This window comes from Strongyloides ratti, assembly GCF_001040885.1.
Source record: "Strongyloides ratti genome assembly S_ratti_ED321, chromosome : 1".
Lineage (NCBI taxonomy): Eukaryota > Metazoa > Nematoda > Chromadorea > Rhabditida > Strongyloididae > Strongyloides > Strongyloides ratti.
In genome coordinates, this window is record NC_037307.1 from 2,503,856 (window position 1) to 2,518,455 (window position 14,600).

At 19.1% G+C, this 14,600-nt stretch overlaps 1 protein-coding gene across 1 annotated transcript; it reads right to left on the bottom strand.

Annotated features, from left to right (window-relative positions):
- Window positions 1-65: 65 nt before the first annotated feature.
- Window positions 66-10,158, bottom strand: SRAE_1000078500 (POU-specific domain and Homeobox domain and F-box domain and Homeodomain-like and Lambda repressor-like, DNA-binding domain and POU domain-containing protein; the record flags this gene model as incomplete). Its single annotated transcript, XM_024647661.1, has 7 exons — window positions 66-386; window positions 443-1,270; window positions 6,380-6,475; window positions 6,519-6,526; window positions 9,275-9,680; window positions 9,739-9,861; window positions 9,925-10,158. 7 exons carry the CDS (start codon window positions 10,156-10,158, stop codon window positions 66-68), a joined length of 2,016 nt encoding a protein of 671 aa, XP_024501717.1.
- Window positions 10,159-14,600: the final 4,442 nt, after the last annotated feature.

A 14,600-nucleotide genomic window follows, 5' to 3' on the forward strand; every position in this document is an offset into this window, starting at 1 on the left:
ATTATAGTATAAGATTATAATTTTCCATTATAATTAAAATTTATATGGAAAATTTTTTTTTTTTTTTATACTGTGCCGACAATTCGTCTTGTTTTTTGCCTTCTGTTACAAAACCATACACGAATGACTTCTTTATCTAAATTTAAATGATTTGCTATCTTATCCATTGCATCGTGATCTGGACGCTCATCCCTTTCAAAAAGTTGATTTAATAAATCACGTTGTGTAGCATCAAGGTTTGTACGTTTACGTCTTTTCTTAAGATTACCAACAACTTGTTCATCTATAGATGATTTTCTTTTACCATGTAATTCATCACTATTTATAATATTATTTTCACAATCCATTACAGGAGATTCACTCATAGTTGTATGCCTTTGTCCATACTAAAAATAAAAAAAAAATTTAAATAAAATTTAATTTTTTTATTTATTAAACAAACTTTTGAATGTAATTTTTGTTGATTAATTTCTTCAGCAGTTTTACCACTTTTTAACATCTCATCCGTCACAACAATCCACTCCGCCAATAATGGTCGTAACTTGCACATATTTTTAAAAGATAAATTTAAAGCTTCAAATCTTGAGATTGTAGTTTGGGAGAAATCTGTTCCATAACGATGACCAAGTTGTTGACCAACATCACCTTGTGTAAAACCAAAACGTATTCTACTATTTTTAAAATGAAGTGCAAATTCCTCAATTTCTTCTTTTTCTGCATCATTCATAATATTTTTTGTTTTATTTTTAATTGATGGTGAGACAAGTCTTCCACCACAATTATCTTTAATATTTGTATTTAAAAAATCATTAAATTGAAGTTTATCATTATCATTGACACTTTCAATTCCCTGACCATTATTACATAAACTTTTTAATAAATTTGTCATATCATTAATATTATTTTGATTTTGTATACCATTTAATGATGTTGGTAAAATATTATGATTTATAAATGGTGTTATATTACGATTTTCAAAAAGATTACTACCATTTTGTTCTTGAAGTGCTGGTGCTGCTGTTGTAGCAAGAAAGTTAGCAAATAATGTTTGATCCATTGGAAATACAGAGTTTAACATAATTTGTGCCTTAACTGCTTCTAAAATTTGATTATTAGCAAAATTATGCAAATTAGTATAACAATGATTTGTAGTTGGAGATGATTCTTTTTCTGGTGTTGGAGGTAAATCTTCATTTTTAACATTATCATTAGCATTAGCCATTTTTATAGCATTCATAAGAGCAAAAATTGTTAATTGTTCATCCATGCTCTAGAATAATATTATTATTTGATTTATAAAATAATTTTAATAATAAACTATTAAAAAAAATAAAAATATTTAACGCAACAATCAAAATATATTAAAGAAAAAAAGAAAAAAATATATATATATTAATATATGATATAAAATTATATCTACAGAGGTAGATATAAAATATTAATGAACAAAGTATAAAATAAAAAAAATAAAGTTTACTAAATTATAATCTTAAAATTGAAGAAGATAGAAAAATTTGAATTATAAGATTGTCTTCTTATTTTCATCATCGTATAATTTATGAATAAAAAAACATTTTGTGATACAAATTACCTTGCATAAATTAGTGTGAAAAAAGAAAGTGTAACATTGTTTATGCGTACCAAATACATTTTAATGTATCACTGTGACTGAATTTATTATGTATTATAAAAAAATACATCTGATAAGTTATAAAAATTCTATTGTGTTACGTTAAGGAAAGTAAATAAAAAAAAATGGAGGAATAGAAATTATGATAATATCAGATAGAAATTGCTTTAATATAGATTTGCTACCAATTATACATTAATTTAGAATATTTAAAAATTAATGTTCATAGTGTTCTATATATATATATAAATATATATATAATAATTTTAAATTATTTTATATATATTTTATTCACACCACCAAAAAGAAAGTTGAGAGCCGATTGTTTATAAGTGACACTGATTAGCATATATTTTCTCAAAAGTCTTCATCCAAACTTTTGACATCTATCACATTTATTATATTGCCCCTTCTTCAATATTTATTGCGCAGTCCCTCAACTGTAGTAATAAATATATAATACATTTATAATTTCAATATGAAATATTTCTTTTATAATCTGAATAAAATAAAAAGATTTTTATTCTTAATCATCATATTAATATAATTTAAATTTAACAACTTCTCACGAAATTTTAATTAATACAAAAAAGGATAATTTAATAGTGATAATAATAAAAATAATAAAAAAAAAACTTCACACTGTAAGCTAATTGAAAAAATTGTATTACAAAATTAATATAAAAAAATGTCTCAAGAGATTGAAAAGCTGGTTAGAAACAACTTATTGTTATAAAAAAAATATTAATGGTTAAAATAAGAAAAATGAAAGTTTATAATAACTGGTATCTAAAGTAAACTGATTACTGTGTGAAGTATGACTAATAACATTAGCATAAAAATAGTTTATTCATTATCATTATTTTATATTATTTTTTTTTTTTTGCCTCCTAAAAACAAGGAAGAAAAAAAAAATTATTATCTTTAATAAATAACATTGAAAAATAAATGGTGGCATGATTAAAAAATACTATACTTATGCAATATAAAAAAAAAATTATTCAAATTCTCTATCCCAAAATTGTAACAACAAGTTAACAAGAGACACATGTGCCGTAAACAGGAGTAACAAATCATAAAATTCTTTTTTTTTTTTTTTCAATTCTTTGAATATGAATGTTGGTAAGAGCAAAAATTTGTTTAATATATCCAAGTGACATAATTTTTGTGATAACAAATGTATTTACTAGTCTTACTACTTTAATATTTAATTCATTGAAATTTGTATTAAAAAAAGCTGACAATGCAATAAAAATAAATTAATGTCTGTTGGAGAAGGGGAATAAAAATATTTATAAGAGTTAAAAAAGATATGTTGCAGCTAATAATAAGGAAAAAAAAAAATTAAAAATCGTTTTAAAAAACCTGGTCCTATTAATATTAATGTAGTAGTAGGTATATAAAATAAAAAGGAAAATAACCCTAGTGTTGAATAAGTAATTTAGTATTATGAAAGGTTTATTTTTATTATGTTTTATATGTGGGAAGGTATTTTTAAACAAAATGATTATTTAAAAAAAAAATAATAAAATCATTAAAAATAAAGGAAAATTCTACTTTTACGGTACTATAAAGATGATATATATGTTTATAAATGTTTAAATATATATATATATATATTTAATATATTATAAATATATATATATATATATATATATTGTACATTATATTTGTGAATTTAAAAAACACTTTAGCATCTCATCATTATTAGTTGAATCTTCTTTAAAATGTGAATGAATATATAAAAAATAATTTTCACACTTTTAATTACCCCATTAATTGTTGTAAGGAAGTGACATTATTAAATTATACCTCTTATAATAGTTAAAAGTTATCATTCAATATATATTAAGCATATTTAACATTATAAATATTTATAAAAATATGTATAATATGTAGATAAATTAAAATATATATAAATGTAAATTTGGTATAATTGTAATAGCAGGAAAAGTATTAATTTATGTGATAATAGAATTTTGTAAGAGCACTCTCATTCTATTTATGCTTTTTGTGGAATGAATAGAAAAAAGCCTGTTTTTTTTAAAAGATTTATATGAAACTGTTTTTGAAGAATATTTTTAAAAAGCTTTTGTAGATTAAATTGGTAAGAAAGTTTTGTTATAATTGTAATTGTAAACGAGTAACGATAAAAATTTAAATTATGTAATAAACAATATTTTACCAGTTAAAACAAAACCTATTTCTTTTTTATTTGATAAAGTACAAAAAGTATATGTTAATTGGAACAATTATTACACTATCATTAATATTTTGTAATATATATTATTAAAAAAAAGTTAATAATTGTTTAGTTTAAAAAATATCAGCCTATTGTATATCATATATATATGAAAAAAAAATAATAATAATAAATTGAAATAAACAGATAAGAATTTAAAAATTTAAACATTTTAAAATAATTCCAAAATTATTAACAAAATATAAAAATATATATATTTTAAGAGACTCTGTTTTATATGCTAATTTAAAATTATGAAACCCCACCAGTGAATATGCTAAAATTTGAAAAATGAATAAAATAAAATTGCAAGGAACAAATTTTATATTCTGTTTGTTTAAATTTAGTTATTAAAATGGATTGTTAAGTAAATATTGTTTAAATTAAAATTTGAATATTAAATTGAAATATTTTGATAAACCATTAAGAAAAATCACAAAAGTAATAGAAAAATTTTTAACAAACATTTTTAATATAATGTTAAATAAAATATAAAGAATGAAAAATTTTTTTTTACAATTAAATTGAGTTCTAAACATACTAAAACTCATTAAAAATTTCTTTAGATAATTTTATTCAACCTCCTATACCTCATTAACAATTTTAGATATTTTTTTTTATTCTATTTTAAAAAAAAAAAAAGTTAAAAATATCTTCATCCATTACAAATGAAGCATGTCATAAGGAGTTTTATATAAAATAAATAACAAACAATAAATAAAAACTTTAAAAAAGTATTAATGAAACATTGATAGTAATAAAAAAAAAAACAAAAGTTTGTAAAAACACATAATGTAAAGAGATTATCTTCATCAATTGTAAGTACCCATTTGCAAAAAAAAAAAAAAAAATTTTTTTTTACTAAGCGCCAACGCCTCTTCTATATATCTACGATTATCATTATTTTATGCAATGAGATTAAATGACAAAATGCAAATGTAAAATTTTTTTAGGACCCTTACTATGAAGCTATTATATATACATATATATATTTTGGTGCAAAGTAGATATATGCAAATGAAAATGTTAATATATAGGGTTTTTTTTTTATTATTATTATTTTTTTTTTAGTATTCCTTTCTCATAATATATTGTGATATTATATTAAAAAAAACATATAATTTAATATTTAAAATTATCTAAAAAAAAAAAAAATAAATAAAAATTAAAGAATCAGGAGGGGAGGGGGGCAAAAAGGATAAATAAATATAAGTTAACTCTAACTAAATAAACTTTACCGTATTAAAAATATAGAATAATACAATTTTATAACGTTTCGTTATTTAAATAAACAATAGTAGATGAATGTCGTAGAAATTAAATTAGCAAACAGAATATGCTTTTCTAAAACGATTTTATTTAAATATACCAGTCAATTGGGTTAAAACTTTTAATATGTTAATTTGAAATTATTCCCATGACTTGGTAGGGGAAGAAAAAAAAAAATATATATAAGATAATATAAAAAAATGTCATCGATAAACATTTTTAGTTAATATAATTTTATAAGCCAAGAGTGAGATAAAATTAAGAAAAAATTAAAAAAAAAAAAATATTATAAATAAAGAAAAAGTTATATTTGTCATTAAATAATATCAAAATATTTGACTTGTAAATAATAAAAAAAAAATAATATAATATATATGAAAAAATATAAAGCATGTTTACAGGTTGAGGTCAAACAGTTGTTTTCTATGAATGTTGCAGGTTAATGGAGTAATTGATCAGTTAAAATAAAATGATTATAGTTAAATATTAATAAAAGATAAAATGCAATGTTTTTCATTTATAAATAGCATGAATGTTCTTTTTTACATTAAATAACAAATCATTATGTATATCTTAGTCAACAGAATATTATAATCATGCAAGATCAAAGTTAGCAGGTCCCTTTTAGAAGTATCATTACTTTGATCAACTAACAACAGGCCATAGCTATAATCATGAATGTGAAAATTATTGAATGCACAATTATATTAAACGTTTCTAGTGTTTTGAAATATTAATGATATTTTTGAGTTACTATCAACAAAGAATAAGTGTGGAGAAATAAACATTTAGTGTGTGACAATAATAATATAAATTGCTAAACTAATTTTTATCCCACCTTTGTGATAAGAAAAAAAAAAAGATTTTTGTTGATTTTATAGTTATCATGACATATTAAACAAATTGAAAAGAAAAAAAAAACACATGATATTAAATAATTATTTGTTTGTTTAGCAATGAAAGCTAACAAAAGTGAATTTTTATGTAATGTAATAACAAAATATTCATGTAACTGCAAAATCACTAGAAACATTCTTTAGGGTAAATAAAATAAATGATAAATAAGGATCTTATTTTAAAATGTTAACTTACTTATCAAAAAAAAAAAAAATAGAAAGAATTAGAATTAATAATATTTTTAGTATAAAAATTTTTGTTTTTATATTAAAAAGATTTATATATGTTTACTTGCAAAATTATAAATATACTTAAATATTACAATTATTTTTACCCCTTACCTCAATGTAATAATGGTTACAAATATTTTTCATAAACATTACTTTCTTTCTCAATCTCTTCTTCTTCTTCTTCTTCAACCCGAAAAATGTTCTCCTCTAAAAATGACAATAAGTATCTTTTTCGCTGTTAAACAATTACCCAAGATTCTTCGAATTATATCTAGTTTTATTCAAATTTTCTTTTACCACATAAATATTTTATTCTTCAAAAATAATATGACGGTAAAGGATTTTTTTACAAATAAAATCTTTTTATTAATCAAAAATCTATTATAAAATGAGTGAAATAAAAAGATAGTTACTGAGTTAAGAATTAGTAAAAATATGAATCAAAGAATCTATCGAGAGAAAGAAATATATTTCTACTTCAGTTGTGGTTGTTTTTGTATAATATGTAAAATATAAAGAACTCTATTTTTGAGTGTAAAAGTAAAAATAAAGTTTTATAAATGTTAAAAATAGTAACAATAAAAGGTTTCAAATTGTTTAATAGTTTACATTTTTTTTTAATGAAAAATTAAATAAAAAAGTAATACAAGTATGATAGAATAATTTTTATAAAAATTGTTTTTCATTATACAAATTTATTTTAATAATAAATATTTTTAGATCATCAAATATAATATTGAAATAAAAAAAATTTTAATACAAAAGTTTAGTACTTTTTTAGGTAATGTAAATTTTTTTTATTTAAAAAACATTTTGATAAATCATAGGAAAATGTATTATTGTTATAATAATTATATTATAAAATATAATAAATGTTAGACATCAGGGATAATATTAATATATAAAAAAAAATAATAAATATATAATATAAAAATTATTTATCCATCAATTGATGTGTGTGTTTATGCAAATTAAATAATGATAATAAAGTCACTAACACACAACATTAAACATTTTTACGAGGTATTACAAATTAGCTCTGCAATTTTATGTGTCTTTATAATAATTTACTTATAATAATAAAGATTTAATGAAGTTAAAAAAATATGATAAAATATAATTTTTGAAAGAAATTATTATTTGCAATTTTATCCTAATTGTCATGTTATCTAGTTAGAAACATTTATAAAAATGATAAGAAAAAAAAAATAAGTGGGTAAATTAATAATGATCAATTATATAAACTTAATTAATAAATATAATGTTCCAAATAATTTAGTTTTTAACATTTTATACCAGTTTAATCAATTAAGCTTTCTTGCACTTTTTATTATAGTTAAATAAAACTGAACCTTTGTCTGCCTTTCAATCATTTAAATTATTTTATTTTATCTTATTAAATTTATATAGTAACAAAAATAAAAAGTAAATGAATATTGTTTCATTATCAATAGATATTCTTTTTATAATTTTGACATATTAACTAAGCAATCATATAAATGCTAAAATTGTACAATATAAATTTACATCAATAAAATAACTCTTAAAATATTTATATATACAAAATAATTTATATAGTCTAATTCCTTAAAATATTTTACCTCTCTCTCTCACTATAGATTATATATGATATATAAAATTAAAAAAAAAAAAAAAAAAAGTATTCATTATAAATATAAATTGTAAACATTAAAGAACAATAGAACAACAATATTTGATTTACCTTTGAACGATAGTTTTAATGGAGGCAAATGTCACTTTTGCAAAATGATGTTGATATTTTACTATCTTCAGTTGTTGTTTGTCTTTACAATTTTATTATTTTTGCGTATTTCATTGAAATTTAATGTTTATTGAAAATAAGATAATTAATATGAAAAGTAGAAAAAAAAAATTTGTTGATATTTATTGAATGTTTATATAGGAGGGGAAGAAAATTATGACAAAAAAAAAATATATATATATATAAGTAATAACAACAATTTACTACCACTTTAAAGAGGATAAACTGATTCTGAAACATAAAAAATAGTACCTCGTTTATAAGTAAATAATAACTAAATTTGAATTGATAAAAATTTTTCTAAAAAATTTATATTCAAGGGAATGTAAAATAAACCTAATGTTTTATTATTATTTATTTATAATAAAAATAAAAAAAAAACCGGCATAAAAACTTTTTTTTTAAATATATAAAATTAAGTAGCTAAAAAAAAAAATATAAATGTCATTAAAGTTTAACGCATCATCTCAAATGCATTTGAATCCCTTTATCAACATTTAAATTGAAGATTGTCTAAAAGTAATTATTTTAAAATTTTTTTTTTTTTTGAGAAAAATATTTTTAATTATGCATTTAAATAGTATCACATTCGTGTGTTTTCACTTTTTTATGTGTAATATTGTAAACATGAAATTATATTTTTCAAAAAAAAAAAATTGATTTTAATATTTTTTTTTTTTGTATTTATGATCAAATGTTACGATAAATATAATGTTTATAATGTTAAATATTAATTGCTTTGTATAAATAAATAATTTTATTTTAATTGAAAAATTGTTAGTAAAAATTATTCTTAGCTTTTTTCAACTAAAAGGAAGTGTTTATTTAAAAATATAAATCCATTATATTAGTAATGATTCGGACTGTTATATGAGAAGAATAAATAGTTAATTTTATAATTTAATTCGTACACTTTTTATTGACATTTACAGACTAAAGTCAGGTATATTTACAACTGAATGCTAGCTAACAAATATCTAAATATAACCATTTTAGAGAATGAAATTTTGACACTTAATACATTAACCAAATTTGAAATAATGATACTTTTTAAAATAATACTTTTAAGCAAAATAAATAATGATAAAAATATACAAAAATTTATTTTAACAATTATCATATACAATAATTAAACACTAAAAAAAATACAATGTTACCCCTTATCATATTTCAAAAAATTTATACTCTCTATCAGTTAGTGTTTTCAAACATCACTAAGACACTATTGAAACAATCTTCAACAAAAATAAAATTACTATTTGTTGTGAAGTAATCCGTTAACATAGCTTTATATTCTTCAAATGAAACTTGAACATTACTTAAATAATACTTTCCAATACTTTGACATTTTGTTGGAAAATCTAAATCCATTATCCTTTGTAAAAAAGCATCTAAATTATTTTTTTTAATTAAGGTACTATCAAATGCCCACTCAGCATATGGGCAACCAAAGTTTGAAAGCTCATTAAGAGTTAAATTTTTAGCATAATTTGTTGGTTCTTCAGGAATATCCTCCTCCTTACATTTATGATTAATTACTAAGATATATGCAACAGATTTTTGCCACTGTGATGTATGTTTTGTCAACTCATCTAAATTAATAACTTCTGTTTGATAAAAAATTCTTATCTAAATATTTTTATTATTATTATTACATATTTTATTAATTAATAATTTATTAACATACTGACTGTGTATTTGGGCAAGTTTTTAATAAACTTTCAGATATATTTAAATCCCAATTACCACAATAACATAGTGCATCTCTAACAATAATTTGATCAGCTAATTTTTCAATTTCAGGCATCTTCTATAAATAATAATTAATTAATAATTTTTATTTATTTTTTTTTATATATATAAATTTTCTTACATTAAGATTGATTAAATGACGACGACCTTCAATATTAAAATGCATCTCTTCAATATGAAGTTCCTTCAAATTAACTATATAAACTTCATCAACATAAAATTTTGGTAATTTTTTACAATAATGTTTAATAAAATTGTAAATATCTTTATTCAATAATAACATCCTATTTATTGTTTTTCTATCCAATTTTTGAAGAACTGTAAGTATAATTTCTGATGGAAGATCTGTTAGCATTTTATATTTTTATAATTATAGAATAAATTTAAGAAATAAGTTTTTAGAGAATATATATTCTATAATAATGTTTCTATTCTTGTTTTTTTTTTTTGCAATAAAACAAAATTTTTTTTTCTTATACCCGTGATAGAAGAAAATAATAGTAGATTGAAGAATGCACTTTTATTTATAATCAAAAATGAAAGATCAAAATAAATGTAGGAAATTTTTTTTTTTAAATACAATTCTGAAATTATATAATAATATAATTAATGAAATAATTTATAATAAAGATAAAAGATGAATAAATGATAAAAACAGAAAATTAATGGTAACTTTAAAAAGTAAATTAAAACGACATTTTAATAAAAATTTTTCTTTTATACTGTTACATATTAACTTTATTGAATTAATAAAATTTTATTATTATCTTTATTTTTGATTTTTATATATAATATAACAAATAATTTTACCTGTTATGTACACAAAATAATTCTTATTTTTTTTTTCTTCTAAAATTATACGTTAAAAGTGCTTGATATGAAAAAGTATTTCTATGAATTGATAAACAAATAAAAGGTAAATATTTTATAATAGTATGGTGTAAAAAGCTATAATACAACTATCAGATCATTTTTCTCTAATTTTATTTCTCTCCCCTAAAATAAACCTCCAAAACCTCTTTAGTTCTAACTAATTGTTGCGCAATAATATTTTATTATCAATGTTATTTTTTAAGAGTTAAGTAAATATACACTTAAAATATTAGTAAAAAAAAAAGCATGATAATTTAGATTTTTTCATTTTTTTTTCTTATATCCATTTATTTTTTTGTTGTTATTTCATATTGAATTGAATATTAAATGATAGTTTTCTTTTTTATCTTATATAAATAATCATTACTATAAATACAAAATATATATATATACATAACTTTTATTTACAAATAGAGAAATTTTTAATATAAATTATTTTTTTTTATTTATCAAAATAACAAATAAAAATAAAATTTTATATCATGTAAGATTTATTTTTTTTTTCACAAACTTTTGTTTATTTTAACTAAATAAATAAATTTATTTATCTAAAGATAAATATACGTGCATGTCTACAAATAAGGAAATGGATTATAATGTCGATTTATCTTATAGTTTTTATCATTTTTTGACTATTCAAAATAAGTTTATCAATGTTATCGGCATTATATTTTTATTTTTTTTTTTGTCATGTATATATTTAAGTTAGTAAAGAAATGATGTATAAGATAATATTTTGATTTAATAACAAAAACATATGAAGATAAAAATTTAAAAATATATATAATATAAAAGATAACCACATATATATTTTAATAAAAATATAAAATGAAAATGATAAATAAAAGAAAAAGAGAGAAAGTATAATAGTTATTATCTAAAAGTAAAGAATTTTTAGAAAATTTTCTTATTAAAAATTTCCATATCAAAAATTAATAAGAACTCTTTAGAATAGTATATATTACTATAGTATGTGTGAAAATGTAGTAAAATTAAAATTATTTATATAAAAAAAAATATATTTTTTTTTTATTTTTAAAAATTATATTTAAAATAGATAAAAATTTTTATAATAATATGGGAAAATATAAAAATCTTATCATGAGATAACTTTACGTATATATTAAAAGTAGTTGTTAAGTAGAATAAATCACTTGATTACGACTTTATCCTCATAAACAATTTACTCTGTTTAACATATCACATGCTACTTTATCTAATTCTTCTTATTTTATGATCATATTTATTACTAGACATAAATAATGAGTTAGTTGAAGTGTTATAGTTTGTAAAAATGAAATATATTTATTAAATATAACAAAATAATTAAATATAATATTCATTGTTAATGTTATATAAAATAGAAGTATTAAAAATAAAAAATTTTTTTAGTAAAAATATAATTTTAATATTATTGAAGGTTAAAATGATATATATATATATATATAAATATAAGAGCGGGAATTATTTATAAACTAAAACCAGCTGGAGTTTTTAAGGTCCATTATATTATGGATGAGGAAAAAAGAGATGACTGGATAAAAACTTAACGTATATTATATGTTAAGAAATATAAATTTATATATATATTTATAATATATATAATATATTGTATAAAACGTGAAAAGAATCTGTAATAAGAGTATGAAAGAGGAAAATTTTTGAAAAAGTTTTATATCCTAAATTTGAGTATGTTGTTTGGTCTCTATTATCATTTCTGTTATATATTTTAAAAATATTAATGTTTTAGCTAAATATGTATGTAAAAAGATAATAAAAGAATTTGTTTTATATAATGTATTATTATGGATTAAGGGAGAAATAAAGTTATGGTAAAAGTTTCTTATTAAAAATAGGACATATTTACTTTTGCTAAATATTAAAATAAAATACTTGTTACTTTACTAAATTATGGTACTTCATTATTATCGATAATATTTATAGTTATCATACTATCATAAATTAAATTTCCTTCCTTTCTCAATCTAATAATAAATGTTAATAAAATTTTTAACTAAAAATATTAAAAGAACAAATAAAGTTAAATTTTAACATTTTTATATATTTTTTTTAACATCTGGAGTTTTAAAAATATAATTTTGTTAACATATAATTTTGGACAGTATAAAGAAATAATCAATCATTTCATACTGTTAATGAAAGAGATTATTTTAATGGTGCGTTAACGGTTTCCTTTAAAAATTTCTAGCTTCATTTAATGATAATAAATCACATATTTATAAAAATAGCAAATAATAAGATTTTATTATGATGGTGTAAAAATTGAAGGTAAAAAGAAATAATTTCATTATTTAAAAACCTTCCTACTTCCTTTTTGAAGGATAAATTTTTAATATAAAAATTTATTTATTTATTATTATTTTTTTTTTTATTTTGAGATATGAAATATATATATATATTTTGAAGTGTTTCAAAATAACTTCATTAAATGTAAAGAAAATATAAAATTATGTAAGCTCTATGTAATATTATAATAAAAGAACTAATTAAAAGTGCGGCACGTGATATATATATATATATATATACCATTTAAATGACGACTTTTCATGTTTGATTCAACATTTACAATAATTGAGATTTTTCATATTACAACATAATAATTATTGTTTTTACTGGGGTAATATTATGTGTAATATTTAATAGTCATAGGAAGTTTTTCTTATCATTGCTAAATTATTACATGTAACGTTGTTGTAAAACAAGGAATGTTTTAATAATGGTGAAAGATTATACATTTTTGATGTCTATATGTAATAATACATATCATTACTAAGAGGATTGATCTTTTTACTTTGTTGGAAATTTTATAAAAAGAATAGAAATAATAAAAATGTTTAAAAAAGTTTGATGGATATAACGTCACTTTCTTGTAAAATATTAAAATAACAAAATTAAAACTTATTTTTTATTTAAATTATATGAAAAGAAACATGATGTGTGAAATGATTAATGATAATAATTTTTGATGGAAGATAATATTTTTAAACTTTTGCAACATTTTATATTTTACTCATCTTATTGAAATGTTTCTTATATTATACCTTAAAGTTATAGTAAAAAAAAAACACACATTTTCTTGAAAAATACTTGTTGTATTAGAATATATATACTTATATTATATTTTTATTATATGAAAAATTATTCATACTGTAAAATGTTACACAAAACTATTAAAAATACTTCAAAAGACATGTACCGGCACAAATGTTGTTAACTAAATAATGAAAAGATAAAGGACAAGAAAAAGATTAATATTAGTAACTCATTAATTTAATTTTTATTATTCTCCTTACTTTTATTTAATGTTATTTAAGTTATTTTGATATTTGGAGGATAATTTAAGAATGGTATAATTTATTTTATATAAAAAGAAAAAGACTAATCAAAAGAAGATTTGAATGTTTTTAGCGTTTACATAATCTTTGTCTTCTTTTAATATCAAAATATATAATTTTTAATTTTATCTTATAACCATTCAAAAATTATATATAAATCTTAAATTGTTATATTAACCTTAAAATTTTAAATATTATATAAAATTTTTATCAAGAATTTGATATATCTAAACATAATATTTATTCTACCAATAACTTCTTATTTAATATACCACGCCAATAGTGTGTAAAATAATTTAAAAAAGAAATATTATTTTCTTGATTGATATTAATATAATATAAAGATTCTCCCAAATAATGACAATTTATTGGATCATATTTCAATTGCCTATTTCTTAATTTTACAATGAAAGAGTGATAAGGGTAAATGTGTTAATAAGACTAATCAAAGTATTATCCAATGATTTTAAGCTAATGATAATTCCCACATTTCAATTATACATTTTATGATGGTTTTTGTAATGATAAACATTTAAAAATTTCATATAAATGATGAAGGTTTATTACT